The 22,597-nt window shown below is 43.3% G+C and overlaps 3 protein-coding genes across 6 annotated transcripts in view; 1 reads left to right on the forward strand and 2 right to left on the reverse strand.

Moving 5' to 3' along the window:
- cfap61 (cilia and flagella associated protein 61) overlaps window positions 1-9,055 on the reverse strand; it is a 31,613-nt gene extending 22,558 nt beyond the window's left edge. For 2 of the 4 annotated variants that reach the window (XM_061813169.1, XM_061813168.1), the window contains exons 1-12: window positions 8,381-9,054; window positions 7,960-8,110; window positions 7,810-7,886; window positions 5,513-5,580; window positions 5,042-5,168; window positions 4,716-4,848; window positions 2,250-2,489; window positions 1,311-1,414; window positions 1,127-1,166; window positions 804-940; window positions 585-714; window positions 434-511 (exon numbers count right to left, since the gene is read on the reverse strand). In XM_061813169.1, coding sequence (XP_061669153.1) covers window positions 434-511; window positions 585-714; window positions 804-940; window positions 1,127-1,166; window positions 1,311-1,414; window positions 2,250-2,489; window positions 4,716-4,848; window positions 5,042-5,168; window positions 5,513-5,580; window positions 7,810-7,886; window positions 7,960-8,110; window positions 8,381-8,526 — 1,431 coding nt within the window. In that variant the 5' untranslated portion in view covers window positions 8,527-9,054. Of the gene's footprint in view, window positions 1-433; window positions 512-584; window positions 715-803; window positions 941-1,126; window positions 1,167-1,310; window positions 1,415-2,249; window positions 2,490-4,715; window positions 4,849-4,969; window positions 5,169-5,512; window positions 5,581-7,809; window positions 7,887-7,959; window positions 8,111-8,380 lie in introns of those variants that run through there. The other 2 variants (XR_009793916.1, XM_061813170.1) reach the window with 2 other exon arrangements.
- A 19-nt stretch (window positions 9,056-9,074) lies between these two features.
- Window positions 9,075-18,836, forward strand: crnkl1 (crooked neck pre-mRNA splicing factor 1). The gene is made up of 14 exons (XM_061813171.1): window positions 9,075-9,192; window positions 9,306-9,458; window positions 9,542-9,633; window positions 10,927-11,085; window positions 11,176-11,342; window positions 11,861-12,039; window positions 12,141-12,311; window positions 12,713-12,904; window positions 13,336-13,395; window positions 13,466-13,546; window positions 14,462-14,701; window positions 15,449-15,550; window positions 15,678-15,926; window positions 16,674-18,836. The coding sequence occupies exons 1-14, from the start codon at window positions 9,145-9,147 to the stop codon at window positions 17,007-17,009; spliced, it is 2,229 nt and encodes a 742-aa protein (XP_061669155.1). The 5' UTR covers window positions 9,075-9,144; the 3' UTR covers window positions 17,010-18,836.
- On the reverse strand, window positions 18,539-22,360 carry naa20 (N-alpha-acetyltransferase 20, NatB catalytic subunit). The gene is made up of 6 exons (XM_061813176.1): window positions 22,229-22,360; window positions 21,776-21,800; window positions 21,104-21,194; window positions 19,543-19,678; window positions 19,235-19,380; window positions 18,539-19,147 (listed from the first exon to the last, which is right to left on the reverse strand). The coding sequence occupies exons 1-6, from the start codon at window positions 22,279-22,281 to the stop codon at window positions 19,062-19,064; spliced, it is 537 nt and encodes a 178-aa protein (XP_061669160.1). The 5' UTR covers window positions 22,282-22,360; the 3' UTR covers window positions 18,539-19,061.
- Between the last annotated feature and the right edge of the window lie 237 nt (window positions 22,361-22,597).

A 22,597-nucleotide genomic window follows, 5' to 3' on the forward strand; every position in this document is an offset into this window, starting at 1 on the left:
TGACCCGAGGTGTGATTGTGAGTGCGGCTTCTGTCTGTCTCTATGTGCCCTGTGATTGGCTGTCAATCAGGTCAGGATGTGCCCCGCCTCCTGCCTGATGACAGCAGGGATAGGCTCCAGCACTCCCGCGTCCCTTGTGAGGATAAGCAGCAAAGAAAATGGATGGACATGTCAGGGCGCACTTGAATGTTATTTGTTTAATTGGTATTTGTTTAACCAGGTACTCCTTGGAAAAAGTCTCCAATGTAAGAAGTCCCTAGATCCTCTAAATTTTGAGAACCCTAAATTGTTGCAGGTGTACTTTTTTTAGGGGGAGGGGGGTGTCACAGTCCTGTTGCTGGGCTTCTATCACAACACAAAGGAGAAACGACTGTTTGGTTCTCCGATTGATCGAAGATGTCAAAACAAACGTGAAGATCTTGTAAAAGTTTACCTTCTCGTCGCTGATGATCAACGTCCCGACTATGGCGCCATCCACGTCAGCCAGAAAGGCCTGCAGAGGACACTCGGCCTACGGTGACGGTTATGTTGGATGTGTGTATCCACACGTGGCTGTGTGTGTGTGTGTGTGTGTCTGTACCAACCCCATCACTTTGGGTGTTGAAGATAAGGTCCAGGTCCTGTAGCACGGCATCTCCTTCCAGTCTGATGTCAGCCATCAGCCCGGCCACGGCGTCCCTGTCGGACTCCACCGCCGGTCGCACTTTGATCCTCCTGCCAGAACATCCCAGAACGCACAGTGACACGTTGACAACCAGCAGACAAGCTCAGATGGAAGCCCCTCCCACCCAAGCGTGGCCCACCTCAGGGCATCACAGTGCAGGACGTAGAGGTCGGAAGGCAATAGGCTGCTGGGTCGCGGGGGAACTCTCAGGAAGTTCTGCAGGAGCGGGAAGTCCGGGGACAACGTTGGGACGGTGATGATGCAGAAGTCCAGATCCTGATGGACATTTCCGACAAATATTGTGTGTTACATGACAATGAAAAATCATTGGTGCACACAAAATCATGGTTAATGGTTCCGTGTTACTTTGTGATTTTTGTGAATAAAATATAGTTCACATCAATATTTCATTTTTTTAAAAATCACTTTAGAAACACGTTAAGAGACTAGATGCACACTCACCGGAAAGAGTTGGAATATGTATGGAATCAAGTCGAGCGATCTGAAAGAGCAAAGAAGAGGCTGAGCACCATGCTGGTCACCACGGCAACACAACTGTCTCGCGTCAGCTCAGGACCAGCAGCTGGAATCAACCTACGTGACTTGTGACCTTTGGCGAAGGAGGACTATCCGGTCTTGTCCTTACCGTATCTCGTAGTTCTTCTCCGAGAAGAAAAACTGGATACAGAAGGTGTTGGGTTCTGCTGAGGTTTCTTCAAATGTTGCAGACAGAACCTCTTTGTCCCCCTCCTGAAAACAACAATCAGTTAAGAGGAAAAAGGTCCTTCAATGCTTCTTGTACAGTATGAATAAAAATTGGCGCATATACATTAAGTGGTGGTTTGAGATAGTTTGTGGCTTATACGTTTTTTTATAATACGAGTTGCCGATCCAATCAAACGACCCATGTTGATCAAGCTAAGCATAAAAACAACAGAATTACACTTTTATTTCATTCATCCAAGCCACAAACTTTGACCTGAAGTCCATTAGCTTAATTCTAACATAAATGGGAAATCCCATAGACAGGCTAATGAAGATCATTTTTATGACAGCGTTATAACCCTTTAAGCAATGGATATTTTAACACAAACGATACAAAACACATGTAGAGAAGCAATATAGCAGGACACTGCTATGTTCTTTATCTTCTGCAAAGAACGAATAAGAAAAACCAGGCAATAAAGATATATAATTTCCCTGCTGGCCAGGGCGCATGCACCAAAATGAGCAGCACAATATGTATCAAATTGAATGATAAAGTGTGACAGATTCAATTCCATTTATTTGGTTTTTGAATAAAACATCACCAGGTGCTATTTTTCTCTATTTTGTGTTGGGGTTTTCTGAAGCTGGAACAGATTTATGGCATTTCCATTCAATTTCTTGGGGAAAGATGATTTGAGCTAAGTGTTTTTGAGTTATAAGCATGGCCAAGGAACAAATTAAACTTGTATCTCAAATCACCAGTGTAGTGTATTTACTGAAAATTGAAACTACTACTATAATTAAAAGTTTCATATACATTTGTAATTACTTCTGCTGTACACAATAATTGTGCTTTTTTTGGTTTTTGTTTTTTTACCTGGAGTTCTTCTTCTTCTTCTTCTTCTTGATCTTGTTCTTCTAGTGGTTCTTGAGGTGGCTCTTGTGGCGGTTCTTCCGGCGGTTCGTCGGCACTGTCAGCATGTGGATCAGTGTCGTTGCCGTCATCCGGCCTGGTTTTGCGCAAACCGCCAAATTGAGTCAGGTTGAAATGTTCCTGCAGTTGCCTCACGTCCACCTCCGCAGTCACGCTGATGAATCCCGTGATGACGCCGTCGCACTGCCAGGAATACAAGAATAATGTCGTCATCATCATCATATCTATAGTATTCAGACAGAAGAAAAAAAAATTAAGTGACCTGGTTCTACAAGTCCAGCACAGAGCAACGTGGGTTAACAAAGTACATTGAAGAAAATAAGTATTTGAACACCCTGCTATATAGCAAGTTCTCCCACTTAGAAATCATGGAGGGGTCTGAAATTTTCATCGTAGGTGCATGTCCACTGCGAGAGAGATAATCTAAAAAGAAAAATCCAGAAATAACAATGTATGATTTTTTTTAACGATTTATTTGTGATACAGCAGCAAATAAGTATTTGAACACCTGTCTATCAGCTAGAATTCTGACCCACAAAGACCTGTTAGTCCGCCTTTAAAAGTCCACCTCCACTCTATGTATTGTCTGAATCAGATGCACCTGTGTGAGGTCGTTAGCTGCATAAAGACACCTGTCTACCCCATACAATCAGTAAGACTCAAACTTGTAACATGGCCAAGACCAAAGAGCTGTCCAAAGACACCAGAGACAAAATGGTACAACTCCACACGGCTGGAAAGGGCTACAGAGAAATTGCCAAGCACCTTGGTGAAAAAAGGTCCACTGTTGGGGCAATTATTAGAAAATGGAAGAAGCTAAACATGACGGTCAATCTCAATCGGAGTGGAGCCCCATGCAAGATATCACCTCGTGGGACGTCAATGATCCATAGAAAGGTGAGGAATCAGCCCAGGACTACACGACAGGACTTGGTCAATGACCTGAAAAGAGCTGGGACCACCGTTTCCAAGGTGACTGTTGGTAATACACTAAGACGTCATGGATGCATGGCATGGAAGTTTACCCCGCTTAAACCAGCACATGTCAAGGCCCATCTGAAGTTTGCCAATGACCATTTGGATAATACAGAGGAGACATGGGAGAGTTTTGTGGTCCGATGAGACCAAAATGGAACTTTTTGGTCATAATTCCACCAACCGTATTTGGAGGAAGACGAATGACGACTTCCATCCCAAGAACACCATCACTACTGTGAAGCATGGGTGTGGTAGCATCATGCTTTGGGGGTGTTTTTCTATACATGGGACAGGATGACCGCACTGCATTAAGGAGAGGGTGAATTGTGAAATTTTGGGGAACAACCTCTTTCCCTCAGTCAGATCATTGAAGATGGGTCATGGCTGGGCCTTTCAACATGACAATGACCCGAAGCAAACAGCCAGGAAAACCAAGGAGTGGCTCCATAGCAAGCATATCAAGGTTCTGGCGTGGCCTAGCCAGTCTCCAGACCTAAAGCCAATAGAAAATCTTTGAAGGGAAGTGAAACTCTGTGTTTCTCAGCCACAGCCCAGAAACCTGTCTGATCTTGAGATCATCTGTGTGGAGGAGTGGGCCAAAATCCCTCCTGCAGTGTGTGCAAACCTCGTGAACAACTACAGGAAATGTTTGACCTCTGTAATTGCAAACAAAGGCTACTAGACCAAATATTAACATTGGCTTTCTCAGGTGTTCAAATACTTATCTGCAGCTGTATCACACAAATAAATCGTTAAAAAAAATCACACATTGTGATTTCTGGATTTTTCTTTTCAGATTATCTCTCTCACAGTGGACATGCACCTATGATGAAAATTTCAGACCCCTCCATGATTTCTAAGTGGGAGAACTTGCAATATAGCAGGGTCTTCAAATACTTGTTTTCTTCACAGTAAAAGTCTTGCAAGACATTTGTTGAAATCCTCAACATAAATTTTGGGAGGAATCCCATGAGGACAAAATGTCTGCGAGTCATGGACACAAAATATTGTGTGACAGCAGGTGTTGGCTGCATCTCGGCCGTCTTGTGATGTACTGTACGTACAGTATGGTACGAAAAATACGGCACGCTGGCATCAGCACCCGATCCACCAGCCAGCAGGAAGAACACCCTGGAAACTATTGTGACGTCCCGTCAAACCGCCAGGCCAGTGCCAAACGGCACAAGGACGACTTTGGACTTACTTCAACAGCTTGACTCGCACACGGCAGTGGGGTTCTACTATAACATGGGTATCTGGACCGCCATATGATTTTCATTTTCTATGCCACACGAAAGCAAATCAAAGTGTCTAAGTGTATATTTGTGGCAAAATGGATTTATTGTTTTCTTGGCAGAACATATGTACAAACGTTTCACATTCACCGTTTACAGTTTTTAAAAGGACTGCAGTTTATAATAGTTAACCCACCTCACACACAGCAGCGTGGTGGTGCTCGTCTTGGGCCTCGATGAGCTCCGACAGGAAGTACGGCCGGCGCATGACGGACAGAATCTTGGTGTGCTGAGCCACGATGTGCATGACATCATCGTGGTCTTCCACCCTGACACGCAGACACCCACACACACACATTTTATTTATCTATTTACACTCTGTACCTAATTAAGTGGTAAGTGTCACATGAAACCATCCATCCATCTATTCTCAACACAGCTTATCCTCACAAGGGTCATGGGTGTGCTGAAGCCCATCCAGGGAGTGTGTTTGGGCACGTGTGTGTGGAGATGGGGAATGACCTTGCTGGCCTGACAAAGAGTCTTGGACAGAGTCTTTGTCTGTTACACAGTAACAAATTCAGCTCAGCTGCTTCTTCTTCTTCAGTCAGACGCTGCAAGGGCTCCAACAGCTCATCCAAGGCCGCTTCTGCACGCACACATGCACGAATGAGAGAGATACATTCATGAATTGTCTATAGCGCTGATCCTCATTAGAGTCATGGGCGAGTTGGAGCCTATCCCAGCTGACTTTGAGTGAGATGGAGAGAGTTTACACCCTGGACTGGTCGCCAGCCAATCACAAGGAACTCTCTAGACAATGTAAAGTCTTCAAGGAAGCTAACATGCTAACCCACGTTAGAATGAGAAAAACAGGCAAACTCCACATAGCAAGGTCGGAGCTCAGTTTCAAACCCGGACACTCGAGTGTCGTGAGGCAGATGTGCTAACCACGAGTGTGACGTGCCGTCTTGAACGAGTAAGACGATTTACCTAAGCAGAAAGGGGTTGAGCACAGAAGGCACACGTAGTCCAGCTCAGCAGTGGTGTTGAACACGGCGCTGTGTGTGACAAACAACAACACACAATCTAGCACATTTTTAGCGGCAATTACCAACAATTGTACACTTAATTGCTTCCTTATTTTCTACAAAAAAAATAAGTCTCTTTGTTCATTCATCGATGCCAGCGACATATAATGACAAGCAGAACATATCAATATCTTTCGATTTGATGAACAAGTACAAGGAACGTGAACATCCAACTTTTCGACGATAGAACAATCGCTATTTTTACTTTTCACATTATGTACATTTGTGAGTGCTGCAATGGGATCAGAACTTCTTTCAGCATTTATCCTTTTTAACATTTTTCACGCTATAAAATGTCCTTTGGCTCAATAAAGGTTGGTCGTGTATAGCAACAACAACACATACACTCAATTGCCAATATTTGTTCCTCATAATAGTGTCAACTCATTTACAAAAGTCGACTGATTTCTATTGGCTGTACTGATTTCAATAGATAGATGTTTTATCCAATCAGATTTAAATCCCTTAGTGTTGCCATGGGACTCTAATCTGTCCAGGATCTTCACGATCAATAATTTTGCCCTTTGTAACCTCAACTACACAGCAGTGTAGTCCATCCATCCATTCATTTTTTTCACCGCTTATTCTCACGCGGGTCGCGGGGAGTGCTGGAGCCTAGGAGGCAGGGTACACCCTGAACTGGTTGCTAGCCAATCGCAGGGCACATAGAGACAAACAGTCACACTTGCAATCACACCTAGGGTGGTGATTTAGAGTATCCAATTAATGTTGCATGTTTTTGGAATGTGGGAGGAAACCGGAGTGCCCGGAGGAAACCCACGCAGGGATGGGGAGAACGTGCAAACTCCACACAGGCAGGTTAGGGATTGAACCCGGCACCTTAGAACTGTGAGGCCGACGTTCTAACCAGCTGAGCAACCGTGCCGCCACAGCAGTGTATTAAATGTAGTAAATGGTGTGTATTCCTGATTATTCAAGAATTTCCCTCCATCCATTATCTACCGCTTTTCCAGGTCAGGTGTCGGGGGAAGTAGCTTCAGCAGGGATACCCAGATTTCCCTTTCCCCAGCCACTGCTTCCAGCTCTTCCGGAGGGATCTCGAGGCGTTCCCAAGCCAGCCGAGAGACATAGTCTCTCCAGCGTGTCCTGGGTCGTCCTCGGGGTCTCTATCCGGTGGGACATGCCCGGAACACCTCACCGGGGAGGCGTTCGGTAGGCATCCGAATCAATGCCCCAGCCACCTCATCTGGCTCCTCTCAATGCGGAGGAGCAGCGGCTCAATGCTGAGCCCCTCCCGGATGATCGAGCTTCTCATCGTATCGCCAAGGGAGAGCCCAGACACCCTACGGAGGAAACACATTTCGGCCACTTGTATCCGGGATCTTGTTCTTTCGGTCACAACCCACAGCTCATGCCCATAGGTGAGGATAGGAACGTAGATCGACTAGTAAATTGAGAGCTTTGCCTTTTAACTTTAGCTCCCTCTTTACCACAACAGACCGATACAAAGTCCGCATCACTGCAAACGCTGCACTGATCCGTCTGTCGTGAACAAGACCCCAAGATACTTGATCTCATCCCCAATCCGGAGAGGGCACGCCACGCTTTTCCGACTGAGGACCATACTCGGATTTGGAGGTGCTGATTCTCATCCCAGCCGCTTCGCACTCGGCTGCGAATCACTCCAGTGAGAGCTGGAGATCACAGCTTGATGAAGCCAACGGAACCACATCATCTGCAAAGAGCAGAGATGCGATGCTGAGGCCACCAAACCGGAAATTCTCTATGCCTCGGCTCCGCCTAAAAATTCTGTCCATAAAAGTTATGAACAAAATCAGTCACAAAGGGCAGCCTTGGCGGAGTCCAACTCTCACCGTAAACGAGTCCGACTTATTGCCGGCAATGCGGACCAAACTCTGACAGCGGTCGTACAGGGAGCGAACAGCTCATATCAGGGGATTCGGTACCCCAACCCTCCACAGGAGTCCCCGAGGGACACGGTCCAATGCCTGCTCCAAGTCCACAAAACACATGTAGACTGGTTGGGGGAACTCTCACGCACCCTCAAGGATCCTGCCGAGGGTGTCGAGCTGGAATTTTAATGTTTTTTTTTTAATTATTAAAATGGGTTTCAATTATCCATGGATTTTAGCTGTTTTTGCTTTGGCTCAGTCTCTATCGCCAACAAATAGTGGGTATTGATTGTAATTGGATGTTACCAGGAGGGCATGAAGGTACCTGATGATGTGCTGAAAGCTTGATGCGGAGAAGCAGGTCTGGGACACAAACAGATGGAGGAAGAGGGTGTTCCACGGCTGGAGAACGACATCAACAAGACCATCATCGAGATGACAAAGTACAGAGAGCGTTGTTCACGGATGTACACACTGTCAAGGCGTCCGCTTTGAAGTGTTTGCGCAGGAAAGACTCCCAGTGAGGCGGATCCACCAATGCTGCGGCGGGATGGTCAAAGAAGGAGGCCTGCGCCACCACGTCGCCGTCCTCGTTGGCCAAGGACACCGCCAGGTTGGCCTTCTCCCTAGGCCGGGGCACAACGAGAAGAGTAAAATTGTTATGATTTTTTATTCAGGTGCAATTTTTGGTGACATACATTCTGGTGCAAAATGCTCCTGCTCGCCGCTTAACTGGAACACGTAAGAGGGAGCACATATAGTACGTATACAATGTTCATATGAAGACTTTTTATGCCAGCACATATAGTATATGTTACCACGACAATAGCGTATTGCATTGTTTGTTAGCATTACACTAGTTGACTTAAACGGCAAAGTTGTGGGGTTGCGCTTACAGGAGTCGGAGGACGTTGACTGGTCCAAAAAGCTGCCGCACTTCCGGGGTGATGAGGCCTTCGATGGCCTCGGCATCCGCACATTCGCTCCTCCTGACTGTAACTTTTTCCATGCGACCGCTGCTCGACATCATAGTGTTCTTCATCTTGGAAAGCGCTCCTTCTTCAACATAAATAAATAAATCTTCCGTAGGGATGGATAAACGCTGTCATTTCCGAGCAACCACTTTGGATGATGACGCCACACAAACCTTGAAACGTGAATAAAATGTCGTTTTCGAACTTAGTAGTTTTCAAGATATTGAAAACAGCTCATTGTCTCGTGTGACATCACAGAAAGACTTAAAAAAATAAAGTAATGAAAAAAAAACACAAAAGAACGTGTTTTACTCTATTATTACTCCTATGAGTCAAGTTCTTGAGACGCAAAAGTCGTTGCCGTGGTAACTGCAGTAAAGCATTCTGGGTAAATCATGGCGGCTCATGACGTTTGCTCGTGTGATGTCAGGGATTCCAAGTTTAAAATAAAGTAGTGAGAATTTTTTTAAAATAAAGTATTAACTCATAAGATTCAAGCCGTTTTGTTTCATTTTTAGGACGCAAATATTATTAATAATTATAATTATTGGTAACCGGACGTTGCAAAGCATTGTGGGAACTGTCATGGTGGCTCGCGTGGGCTGAGCAAAATCTCTGACTTGTTTATTTTGTTTGGGGTTTCACTTCAAGTAATCGACTAGTTTTCGATACATTTAGTTGCCAAGATGGCTTCGACGGCAGCTGGCAAACAGCGAATACCGAAGGTGGCGAAGGTAAAAAAGGAAAAACGCAAAAACCAGACGGGCTGAGCTAATGCTAACAAGAAGCGTTTGGACGTCGTGAGAATAAAAAGTCAACGAGGTGTATTTTTGTTGTTGTCTTTCAGGTGAAGAATAAAGCCCCGGCGGAGGTGCAGATCACCGCCGAGCAGCTTCTCAGGGAAGCCAAAGAACGCGAACTTGAACTTCTCCCGCCGCCACCTAAACAAAAGATCACCGACAAGGAAGAATTGAACGACTACAAGCTGAGGAAGAGGAAGGTCAGCAGCCACCTGGACGAATTTGTTCATAAATGTACTGCTTCCTTTCCCCCCTCGATCATGAAACTTTGTTTACTTTGCAGGCATTTGAGGACAACATCCGAAAGAACCGCACAGTAATCAGTAACTGGATTAAATACGCACAATGGGAGGAAAGCCTGACAGAGATCCAAAGGTTGTTCATCTTAAAATCCTTCATATTTGTTTAGCTTTAGATTAAATATCAGCAGTGACCGCAGCGGTGGAGGGAAATGCGTTCTCTGCTCGCTATACAGTAAACATTATCGAAAGCATTGATTTAAGTGTTGTTAGAAACAGCGGTTTTTAAAACTTGCAGGTAACGAACCCTGCAAGTTTTATAGTCACCAAACCTTTTGTTAGTGGAAAAATAAAAATTAACTTTTATTTCATATTTGATATATCATTACATTCGGTTCTTGACCACAATCTGGTTCAAGAAGTGATTTGTTCGAAAACTGAATCAATGTTTCCCATTACAATTAATGGAAAAAGAAATAATGCGTTCCAAGCCTAAAAAAAAATTGGCTTTTTAAAGCATTTTTTTTACTTTTTCCTGATAATAAACTACATTGTAGAAATACATGTATAGTTTAAATACTTTATATAATAAAATAATTTAAGAAATGTATTTATTTTTTTCTTTAAATGTATGCTTTAGTAGTAGACTACGCTAGGCTAGGAGTGCATTGCCGTATCTGTAGTGACTCTGCCCCCAGCCTTGTAAACTTTTTTTTTATTAACAAAATTGATGAATAACTTTAAACATGCAACTTGCTTTCTTCGGGGCCATGGTTGGGGGTTAATACGGTAGTCCTCGATAAGAAGAAAAACAACAGTCGCTACCGGGACACGTCTGTGTACAGAGGCTGCGTTATACAGAATAACAAAAGTGCGCTGGTTGTGCCGTGCATGTTATGTCTTCTGTTTATTTTATTTTTTTTGGGGGGGGTGGCGGCGATCGAATTGACAATAACAAAACGCGTCACAAGTGGGTCAGCTGCTTGTGCCGCGAGCTATGTTATTTCCGGGGTTTTTCGGGGGGCATTCGAATTGACAACAAAGCATGTCGCGGGTGGGTCAGCTGGTCTGGCTGCGCGCAATATGTTATTTCATGGTTTTGTCGGGGGCATTCGAATACCGATTTTCGTTCGAAAACACAAGCAAAAAAAATCTCAAAATTTTTGTTCAAAAACCGATTTGTTCCAAAATGGGGACGTTCGAGAATTGAGGCTATACTATATATATTTTTTAAGTGAGCCATGCATGTTTGACACTGTTCAAAGAGCAACACTATCAAGAGGTCAACATCTGCTTTTGCTTTAAGTATGCTTCCTTTGATTAGAACTATGGGTACATTGTTGCATTATATTGCATTTTGTATGATTTTCCCAAAAGCGCAGCCAGCCACCGTCATTGAATATCTCTAACTTGTATATATTATATTTAGGGCACGCTCCATTTACGAGCGTGCGCTGGATGTGGACCACCGCAACGTGACCCTGTGGCTGAAATACGCCGAAATGGAGATGAAGAGTCGGCAGGTGAACCATGCCCGCAACATCTGGGACCGAGCCATCACCATCCTCCCCCGTGTCAACCAGTTCTGGTAAACGCACTGCACTGTCACGTTGCACAAATTCAGTTTTATGAAGCTTTTTTTTTTTTTTTTTTAAGAATTAACGTTTTCCTCTCGCAGGTACAAGTACACGTACATGGAGGAGATGTTGGGAAATGTGGCAGGCTGCAGGCAGGCGTTTGAGCGCTGGATGGAGTGGGAGCCCGAAGAGCAGGCCTGGCATTCTTACATCAACTTTGAGCTGCGCTACAAGGAGGTGGACAAAGCTCGCAGCATCTACGAGCGCTATATCCTTCTCATGCTGCCGTCCTGATTTTGTTTTTCTTCTTCCCCTTTTGGATTTTGGATTTGCCGGTGGCCATGTTGGCGCATCATTTTTCTATATCTCCCTGTCCTCAGCATCTTCTGCTCTTACTCCAGCTATAAGCAAGTCTTTATAGACCCATGAATCTTTTTCTTTGGTCCTTTCTCTTACGCTCCAATTCTTGCATCTTTCTACCTACTTGAAGTCTACAGTCTCTAAGTCATTCACTGCCATTGACGTTAATGTACGTCGCCTAAAATCCAATCGTTACAGCCCACTGACTGTACTTTTTTCAATGGGTCTCTCCAGCTTTTCCATGAAATTGAGGTTTGTAAACCACCCTCATTTTTCACAGATCCCCGTCGGTGATGCTCTTTCATCACACTCCTCTACCTGCTCATTGTCTCTTCTTCAGTCCTCCGTTTCACTTATGTTTGAATATTTGTTTTCCTTTGTACGGCTGGCTCAAAAAAAAAAAAAAATTCTTTAACTGGTGCGCACTTGTCATGGTCCACCCCGAGGTGAAGAACTGGATCAAGTACGCTCGTTTCGAGGAGAAGCACGGCTACATCGCGCACAGTAGGAAGGTGTACGAGCGCGCCGTGGAGTTTTTCGGCGAGGAGCACGTGGAGGAGAACCTCTTTGTTGCCTTCGCCAGGTTTGAGGAGATTCAAAAGGAGGTCTGTTGCTGATGTTTTACCTTTCTGTCACCTTTATTTCCACATTGCCCACCAATTTTGAGCTGATTTTGACACCGTTCCTGATGTTCGCCCCTGTTCAGTTTGAGCGCGTGCGTGTCATCTACAAGTACGCTTTGGACAGGATCCCCAAGCAACATGCCCAGGAACTCTTCAAAAACTACACCATGTTTGAGAAAAAATTTGGAGACCGGCGGGGCATCGAGGATGTCATTGTCAGCAAAAGAAGGTTCCAGTACGAGGAGGAGGTCAAGGTAGGCTGTCACAATGGGGGAACTCTCACTGCTTCAACGGCTGTGTTGGGAATCGCTCTCTGTCCGCTATAGAGTGGCCTACATCGTGCACTGCCTATTTTGAAGTGTTTAGTTAGCGTACGCTACCAATCCAAAGTCTGAAGATTTGATTTATGTTATTGAATGAGAAACTTACTGTAAATGCTGCAATTTAAGTTAAAATTGACATGCTACGAGTGCAACACTGGCCGAATAAGTCAATGCTATTAGATGGGGGGTGGCTGCCTTCAAATTTCATAAGGAAAACAATATTTCATTCATCATTCCTGACTCCCAAATCACCACAGTAGACATTTTAAGGATCTATAAAGATCCCAAATCAGCCAATGCTCTCATCTCTTGCTGTGCGTTTCCACACAAAGGCCAACCCACACAACTACGACGCCTGGTTCGATTACCTTCGGCTGGTGGAGAGCGACGCCGATCCAGACACGGTGCGAGAGGTGTACGAGCGCGCCATCGCCAACGTCCCGCCCCTCCAGGAAAAGCGGCACTGGAGGCGCTACATCTACTTGTGGATCAACTACGCCCTCTACGAAGAACTGGAGGTCATGGTGAGTTTGTGGAACCTCATGCCATCAAATCACTATTACAAAATCGCGCCAGTGACTGGTTTCGTCCATAACACCCAGCAGAAAATCTGCAAAAATATTGATCATTGTTTTGTAAAGTAAAAGTAGTTTTTGGCAAATGTTTTATTTAGATTTGGCACAGATATTATCGTGTGCATTTATGGAGGACCAGAGAAACCGGAGAACATTTACTATTGAGCAGCTGAAATTCAGAGGACTTGGGAGAATTTAAAGTTGAACAATTCCTCTAAGCGATTAATTGACTATCAAAGTAGTTGTCGAATAATTTAATAATTGTTACCCCTCATTGAAACGTTTATGTATGGTCCGGTTGGTTAGTGGTTTTTCACCAATACATGACATATTTCCAGCTTTAAACGGGCTGACTGTGTTGTCGGTTTGTTTGTGGCCAGGACGTGGACCGTACCAGGCAGGTGTATCAGGCCTGTCTGGATCTGATCCCTCACAAAAAGGTAATCAATAGAATGACAATCAGTAATGTCCTCACGGAGACCACCTGACAGCTACCACATTGTGTCTCAGTTCACGTTTGCGAAGATCTGGCTGCTATACGGTCAGTTTGAGATACGACAGAAGAACCTGCAGGGCGCTAGAAAGATCATGGTGAGTAGGAGTCATATTTTGTCTTTTTGTTGTAAGCGTGGCAGGTTCTAGCCCACAGTTCCTCATACTTTCTACTCGTCGAGTCTCGAAAATATAGATTTTTTTCACCTCCAAAAATCAGATTTTCAATTCAACTTATGAGATCGGTTATCACCCAACCCTACCACAATAAGATTGGGATTTAAGAAATTAAACACATCAACCAGAACTGAAACTAACACATTATAATAATATTATTATAATTCCCGGGCTACAGAGCGCACCTGGTTATAAGCCTCACCCAGTACATTTGTAAAGGAAATACCATTTGGTACATACACACGCCGCAGCTGTGTAAAAGCTGCGAGTGCCCACATTGAAATGCGAGATTTTACAAAGAAAGACGGTACACATAGAGTTTAACGCTAGCGCCGGCGCACTAACTGGGCCGGTTAAAAGAAATCACTGAGACACGGCAGTAATATGCTAGGGCAGCGCTAACAGGGCCAGACCGGTAAAAGTCACATCCTCGGCACACGTATTCCTCTGGTCTCACTCTTTCTTACCTGTTCCGCTCGAGTGCCCCCTTGCGGCCGTGAGAAAAAAAAAATGCACAAATTAGCCGCACCACCGCACCTAACCCTAAGGATGAAAGCCTGTGTAAAAAAGTCGCATCTTTTAGGCCGAAAATTACGGTAATAACCTTTTTTTTTTTTTCCTCAATTAACCAGATGAAAACTTTTTTTTAAATTTCCATCCATTCAAAAACAGGATATTTTAAATGGACAGTGCAGAAAACGCCCACATTTCTCTGCATCAATTTTCAAGTTGAACAAGATCTCGAAACAATTGATCAATTAGTCAACAGTTTTTGATCGATCAGTTGTCAATGAATCGATTAATTGTTGCGCCTCTAAAATATTTTGTACTTTATAGGGCACAGCAATTGGAAAATGTCCCAAGAACAAACTCCTGAAGGGCTACATCGAGCTGGAGCTTCAGCTGCGCGAGTTTGACCGCTGCCGGAAGCTCTACGAAAAATACCTCGAGTTCTCGCCGGAGAACTGCACTACCTGGATCAAGTTCGCAGAGCTGGAGACTATCCTGGGCGATGTGGACCGGGCCCGCGCCATCTTTGAGCTCGCCATCGGACAGCCGCGACTGGACATGCCAGAGGTGCCACGCTATTCTCCTCAATCCCTAAATAAAAATGGAAATTACAGCGCACCCCCAGTTTATCACAGCAGATATGTTCCAGCCTGAGCCGCAATTGATGGAAAATAGTGATATGGAGACTGTACAGTATTACATGATTTTAATTTTCCCCTCTCATGTGTCTTAAACATTTAAACTTAAGAGTACAGTGGACCCACATATTTGCGGTTTGGCATTTCATGGAATTTTTAGGTGGCGGTGGGAACCTATCCCTCGATATTCAGCAAAAAAAACCTTAGGTTTTCACTTTTAACCGTTTTGCTCTCCATCCATTTTCTTAGCCTCTTATCCTCACGATGGCCGCGGGGATTGCTGGAGCCTATCCCAGCAAAAAGCCGCACTCACAATCACACCTAAGGGGAATTTAGAGTGTCCAATTAATGTTGCGTGTTTTCGGGATGTGGGAGGAAACCGGAGTACCCGGAGAAAACCCACGCAGGCATGGGTAGAACATGCAAACTCCACACAGGTGCGCCCGGGATTGAACCGTGCACCTCAGAACTGTGATCATGGTAAAAATGTTCACCCAAACTATATAAGAAATGTTAGCTAGCTTATTGCTCACATAAAGTGCAAAACGCTGTAGACACAACATTAAGGTAATTCTCTACCCTTACTTTAACCCACACAAACCGGCAACACATAGAGAGTATATAACAATACTTAGTGGCATGGAATAGATGAAAAACAGATTTGCGTGTCGTTCAGGTTCTGTGGAAATCCTACATCGACTTTGAGATCGAGCAGGAGGAGTTCGGGAACACGAGGAACCTTTACAAAAGACTACTGCAGCGTACCCAGCACGTCAAGGTGAGTCCGTTTCTTCACGTAGTGATTGATGCACAGACAACATCCGTCAGACAGTCATCAGAAAAATACTCAAGTAAGGTACAGGTACGCTACTCGCGGTGCCTCTGACGTCCCCGCCCGTCATCAGGTTTGGATCAGCTACGCCAAGTTCGAGTTGTCGCTGGAAGGCAGCGAGCGGCTGCAGAAGTGCCGCCAGATCTTCGAAGAGGCCAACAAGAGCCTGAGGAGCTGCGAGGAGAAGGAGGAGCGACTCATGCTGCTTGAGTCCTGGAAAGACTTTGAGGCCGAGTTCGGCTCAGACAGCAGCAGGGAGCAGATCAGGAAGTTGTTGCCCGAGAAGGTCAAAAAGAGGAGGAAGCTCACGGCTGAGGACGGGGTACGGTTGCTTCATCTTTTCACCTGCGGTCAATCCATTTTGGCCATTAATTCTGAGTTTATTTTGACGCATTTATTTATAAGAAATGTTTTGGGAGGGAATTTTTTTTTTTTCTTCTGAAAAATAACTTATTTGGGGAAAATAGCTTTTGCATTTTTTAAAGCTTTTTGCAAAACCTTTAAATAAATTGATTAAAAATATTTCAAATTAAATCATTAAAATAAGTTAATTCGATGCATTTAGTAGGCTTTGGGGGGAACTTTTCTGATTCGTTTTACAAATAATAATTTGACCATTTCAGATTTTATTTTTAAATGCAATTTTGATTAGATTTTTTTTTTTTTTAAACAAAGTTAAAAAAATTAGACACTCATGCTGTCCAATAAGAAATCGTGTTCAAAGTTTTGACTGATGTATATATTTAAAAAACAGTTAGGTAGAATTAGGTGTTTCATTGACAGCCGTGTTTAAGTTTTGACTGAAGGGCAATTGTTTTCTAACAGGAAGTACTGTTTTGTATATTTTACTCAGAAAGTTAGCGCAGGAAAACAGAAAAGGTAAAGAAGGAAAAGGCTTTAAAAATATATATTTTTTTTCCTGAGTGGAGAAAAAAAAAAGTAGAATTTAAATGGTAAATTGGATTTTTCTGTTAAAGAGCCAAGATTTCACATTCGATCTTGTATTCTATGCGATAAAATGTTTGTGACCTTCCCAACGGTGACACGTTGTTCTCCCTTGCGGCTGCAGTCGGACGCGGGCTGGGAGGAGTACTACGACTACATTTTCCCCGAGGATGCCGCCAACCAGCCCAACCTCAAGCTGCTCGCAATGGCTAAGATGTGGAAGAAGCAGCAGCAGACCGCCAGTGAGGACGACCCAAACAATCTGGAACAAGCTCACGGGAATGAGGAGACGGCCGGCGGCGCTGCCGCCGAAGACGTGCCGGAACTCTCTGAGGGAGGCAAAGTTACCGAAGAAGACAAAGTTTATGACGACAGAGATGACAGTAGCAGTAGTGAGGAAGAAGGTGGCGAGAGAGAGGATGCTAACAAAAAGGACGAAACTAATGAGGAACAAGATTAGGTTTTTTTGTTTCTTTATTATGACTCCTACTTTTTTTTTTTTTTTTACCCAAATGTTTATTGAAAATGTACAGCAATTAAAGATGATTTGAAGTTTTCACTCAGTGGCTCTCTGGCATACAGAAACTTGTTCAAGCAGTCATTCTGTATCCTTGCTGTCCATCTTAAAGTCTATGGATAAATTCGCTCTCCATCCTCACTAGTAGGAACGATCCTCAGCGTGGTACGAGTATAGGGGTACCTCTATTTAGGAACATCTCGAGTAATGAAAAATTCTAGTTACAAAACTCCCCCTTGGAAAAATATTCTCTTAGCTACGAAGGAAAATTCAGGATATGAAAGGCAAAAATAGGCGCTGGATTCACAGCCCCCACATTCCACCGAACATTAACATCCTTTTTGTTGGTTTGAAAGTGGTGCGATAAAGCTGCTCTCCCATTGGCTATCGCCGTAGCATCTTCCTGGCATTCCATTGACTACGAGGGATGTCACGTTTTACCCATGTTGCTCTTTTGTTTCCCTTGGACACACGAGAGGCACTGAATCACACGTTAGCGCTTTCACATGCTAGCACACATTGGTAAAGTACAACTTTTTCTGGAGTTTTTCGTTAGTATTTTTCAAAAGTTAATTCATCTTAACCAGGGGTGTCCAGACTTTTTTACCGCAAGATCTACTTTTCAAGCAGTGACACATTTCACTACACTAACAGATGAGGCAAACGCACTTCGAAAATGACATCATTAAAAAGTTGTCCGCTTCCTATTCTGGATGAAAGTGATACATTTTTGTCTTCTTTACTGCAGCATCCATACTCGTGTTTGATAAGATTTCTTAAGCGAGGGCTTAAAATAGGGAGGAACCCGCCGACTAGCATGTCGTTGTTTGCACATGCGCGGTGAGCTAAAGCTCAGAAAAAAACGGCTGACTTTTTTTTTTCCATGGCAAGCCGTCACGATCGACCAAAACTGCCATCGACGCAGTGAGCACTCCTGATCTTAACTATGGGCCCAAGAAACTTTTGTGGAATTAAGTTGTGTCACCCAATGGTAAACGAACATAATTGTTTATTATTTATGTTATGTACTTTGAAGGATATTTGGGGGAGGATTTCAAGAGTTTGGAACTGATTAAGTTATTTACATGTAAAAAGTGCTTCTACTTACAAAAAATTCTGGTTATGAAACAACTTCTGGAACAAATTAATTTTGTAAGTAGTGGTACATGGGTCCCCGTTAGCTGTATGCAAAATATGATCAAACTGCATAATTTTACAATGCCTTAAACCTTTAGTACACTTCCATTGTACTTTAAGTAGAACCCAATGCGGTGGCATTGGGCAGAATTTTTTTACATTTTGTTTAACAAATCCATAGTTTTTACCAGGTTTCGGACAGACACCAGTGATTTGCATGTAAACAAATGTATTTTTTAAACAATTGCAGAGCATATTTTTGTTCAATAAATACATATATATATATATATTATATATATATATATATATATATATATATATATAACACACACACACTTGTAAGGTCATTATTATTTTCCAATGTTTAGACAAAGTATTAATGTTCAAAATGCAAAGATGGGCCAACTATAGTACATGTTACCGCTGAGGCAAAACTGAGCACTACACTACAAAAAAAGTCTTACCTATAGTATTCATCTTAATTCTAGTAAAAAAAATATGATTGCCCTCATCTAATAAGTACCGGTAACTGGTTTGTAAAACAATTTCACTTATTTCAAGTGGGTTTTTTTCTTTGAAATGCGAATTTTGCATTGGGTTACATTTCTTTTTCTTACAAAGGTAAATTTCAAAAGTGAAGCGAGAAACAAGTTCCTTTTTAGGTGATGTCTCAAGACTAAAGAAGTATTTTTGGTTTTGCAGTCTAGTAGTAATTGAAGCAATTTTGCACTTATTCACAGCATGAATAGTCTACTAGTGAGCACGAAGAGGACACGAGAACTCGGATATCAAGGATATTGGCATGAAAGCTCAAAACTGCTTTCTATTCTGGGATCCGCCAGTGAGCCACAGGCATCGTTATTCGATGTCCTCGGGCCTGACGGGATGCGGCAGCGGGATGATGGACTTCTTCTCCGTGTCTCGGGACAACGCTTTCCTCATGTCTGCACGGGGAGACGAACACGAGATATCTCACCAGGTCAAAGAACGGCAAATAGCACCATCGATGACAACGCCGCCGATCGTCTGACCGTAGGCGTCCTCGTCCGGGTCGCCGTTGCTGGCCGAGTAGTATTCGATGACGGTCCGGTAGACGCTGTACCCCAGACGCTTGTACATGCTGACTGCTACTTGATTGGAAACGCGGACGAATAGGTCCACAAAGAAGCCGCCCTTCCTGAAAAAAAAAAACAAACAAAAAAAACACCAACATCATTGGCCAGTAAAATAAAAGTGAAACGTAACTGGATTTTTGATTTTCACTTAATAGCCAATAGTGATGGAATACTATAAACTTAATGTCTCATGATAAGAATTGTGTTTGAAAGTGGACTCAAACGTCTCTGAGATCTCCTCCAGCATCTCCATGAGTTTGGCTGCCAATCCCAACCGTCGAAACTCAGGCGCGACTGACAACGCGGTGACGTGGCCGTGCCACTCCTCTCGGGCCACCGAACCTTCCGCCTTCCCCATGACTGCAACAAGTACAAGACGTTAGTGTTGGAATGGCAATTCTGTAATTCCATCTGTCCATTTCACTAATTCACTCATCCATACTGATTACAGAGGTGAAATTTAACTCATGGAGTACCATAGAGCTCGTGCATGTGACGTCACCATTTTCACGGCGCCATATTGCCGGTCAAAAAGAGCTGCTCGACAGCGAGGGTGACATTGAACTGGAGCAGAATATTTACAACGCCCAAGACCTGTTGTGCTGTTGGTCGTCACAACAGACGAGACAGGTATTCAAAGAGGTCATTCAATAGAATACTAGCTAAAAAGACGAGAAAAGATTGATGGATTTCGGCAATTAAACGTGATGGATGTTGCCCAACCAAATACACACGACTGTGGAGCGAGCGCTTCATTTCAGGTAGGAATTATTATTCTCAATCTCAAATTACCAACAAGTATTTATCATGCCAAGTTTGCTCATTTCATAAGAATGCATTAAAAGAAATAAAATAAATACGACAGGGAGTCATCTCCAACGTACACGGAAGCCTGTTGCGGCCACACATTAAACTTTGGTAAACCTCTCCCCAACAGATGTTTTTTTTTTTTTTTTGCATTGTTCTAAAATGAGTCCAATGCGTATTTAAAAAAAGAAAATAAACCGGTCGGTCACAGTGATGTTTACGTAGGTTAATATGTGGCTGTAACACGCTTCCGCGTACGGGGGCTAAAGCCTATCCCAGAGGTTTATTTTCTTTTTTTAAATACGCTTTGGACTCATTTGAGAACAATGCATATTTAAAAAAAAAAAAACGGTCACAGAGAAGTTTACCCAAATTTAATGTGTGGCCGCAACACGCTTCGTGTACGGTGGAGCCGACTCGCTGTCTTTTTTCTTTTTTCCCCCAATCATAGTTAATCAATGCGAGTTTGTGTAAAACCAGGGGTCACTTATTTAAATATTGGTATTTTTATTGAAAAAAATCTGAGTGGCTCCATCGCTATGTGGGATTTATTCTTGATTGAGAACAGATCCAGCAACAAAGTATTATTAGTATTTTCTACGCTTTCAAACTCTTCCGTGTAAATCTCGACGACTTACTCACCAGATCCATGTGTAGATCGAGTTGCCCGAGACAAGCGGAAGCGGGTTAACAGTTCAATTTCTTATCAGCGAAAACATCGACTTCGGCATTAAATATGGATCCTCTATGCCAAGTGTTTCACCTTCTAAATGTTTCACGGTATCGGACAAAACTCTGGCTGTCGTGCTATAAGACGTATTTTCGTGCCGTCTCCAACCGACTTTGCATTGAAGAATACTTTGCTGGACCGTCAATATGGCCACTATGGTGACTTCGGTGACGTCGGTGCACGAGCTCTATATAGCAACTGTTGGGGGCGTGGGGGCTTCTCAACGCAGCCAACGACAATCAACTTACTGTATCCCATCAATTCCCCTCCAGGAGCCTCGGCAACGATGAAGTACTCGGGCCAGTGCGCCAAGTACTGCAGGTAGAACGGGATGCCATACTGAGGTGAAAGCTCAGAGAAAACTGGTGTACGAAATGTGAAAATATTCCTCACAGCACTAATCAGTAAGGGAACATTCCTGATGTTTAGTCGAAACGCTTATTGCATTTTTTGCTTTTTGATAAGTCCCATCACTTCCAAATTGTGCTCCATGTCTCTCTTTTTTTTTTTTTTTTTTTTAATTCAGTCCAAAATGTTAAAGGGTTTTCCAGAGGCCTTGAGGGCAATAATGCTCCATACTCTGTGGATTTGATTTACCCCCCCCCTTTTTTTTTTTTTTGGTCCCACCAGATCACTGAGGTCTTCTAATCGCCTTTGTACTTAATGTCACTCTGACAAAATGAAAAACCAAATGGTGATAGGGCTGCGGAATCAACCTCTTCTGTGTACTTTAAAACAAAAAACTTTAAACCACATTTGTTTAGACACTTTCTCCAATAAGATTGATTCCCACACACTACTAATATTAACAATTTTATTGAGCCATGTGAAGCACTTTGCGAGTCCTCTCTGAGAAAGTTAAACAGAAATTACGTGGACTTACTTCCTGAGGTAGACTTAGTTGCACATTAAAAGGATACAGTTTCTGTTAAAGGGTCCAAGTTGCTGTGGAATTAAAAAGGTACAAGTTGACAACGTTTCTATGATTTAAGATAATTCATTATTCGCTGTGCCTATATATTTATTTCTATAAACATCGGTGACAACTACATTAATGTTAAGTTAAAGTGTAACTCAATTCTGCATAATTGTTTGACAGTGTAGTAAAATTTACACACTGTCCGGATGTAGGTTTAAAAAAGTAAGTAAAACATGAGTTATTGCATGTATGGTGAGTTTGTTAGTGGTGACCATAATTTGATTTTTTGTCTTTAGCGGAGTACGAAGATGGACATCACACACAAAACCACATGTACACAAATGTGCCTGCTAACGTTACACACAAAGACCGTATAACACCACCCACTACAGCAACGAAGGAAAAATGAAATTAATACATGTTCAGTTTGTGAAACAAGAAGGTTGCTACTTACATATTGTTGAATTTGAACAAATCGTCGCAGTTGAACGGCCGTAATGTCGTCATGTTGGTGTACTTTAATTACATGAGCAACCCAAGGGGCGCCCTCTATCGGTCGGAGGCCAGAGGTGCAACTACCGCTGATCTTTAAAAAAAAAAAAGGGACTGGCTAGCGCATACACATCGAGCGGAATGTCGATTGGTTGAAGCCAGTTGGCCGCCACCTTGGTACTCCCAAAAGGTGTGGAAGACAGTTTACAAGTTGGATTATGGTGGGGTTTTTCTCAAAGTTTAGCATGTAGAATTAAAACATGTCATGTGAGCTTGACATTTTTTTTCAGTTCTGGTAACATGAAGGATTTTTAATTCGACTTGGTGAGCC

The sequence above is a fragment of the Syngnathoides biaculeatus genome, chromosome 23 (genome assembly GCF_019802595.1).
Source record: "Syngnathoides biaculeatus isolate LvHL_M chromosome 23, ASM1980259v1, whole genome shotgun sequence".
Lineage (NCBI taxonomy): Eukaryota > Metazoa > Chordata > Actinopteri > Syngnathiformes > Syngnathidae > Syngnathoides > Syngnathoides biaculeatus.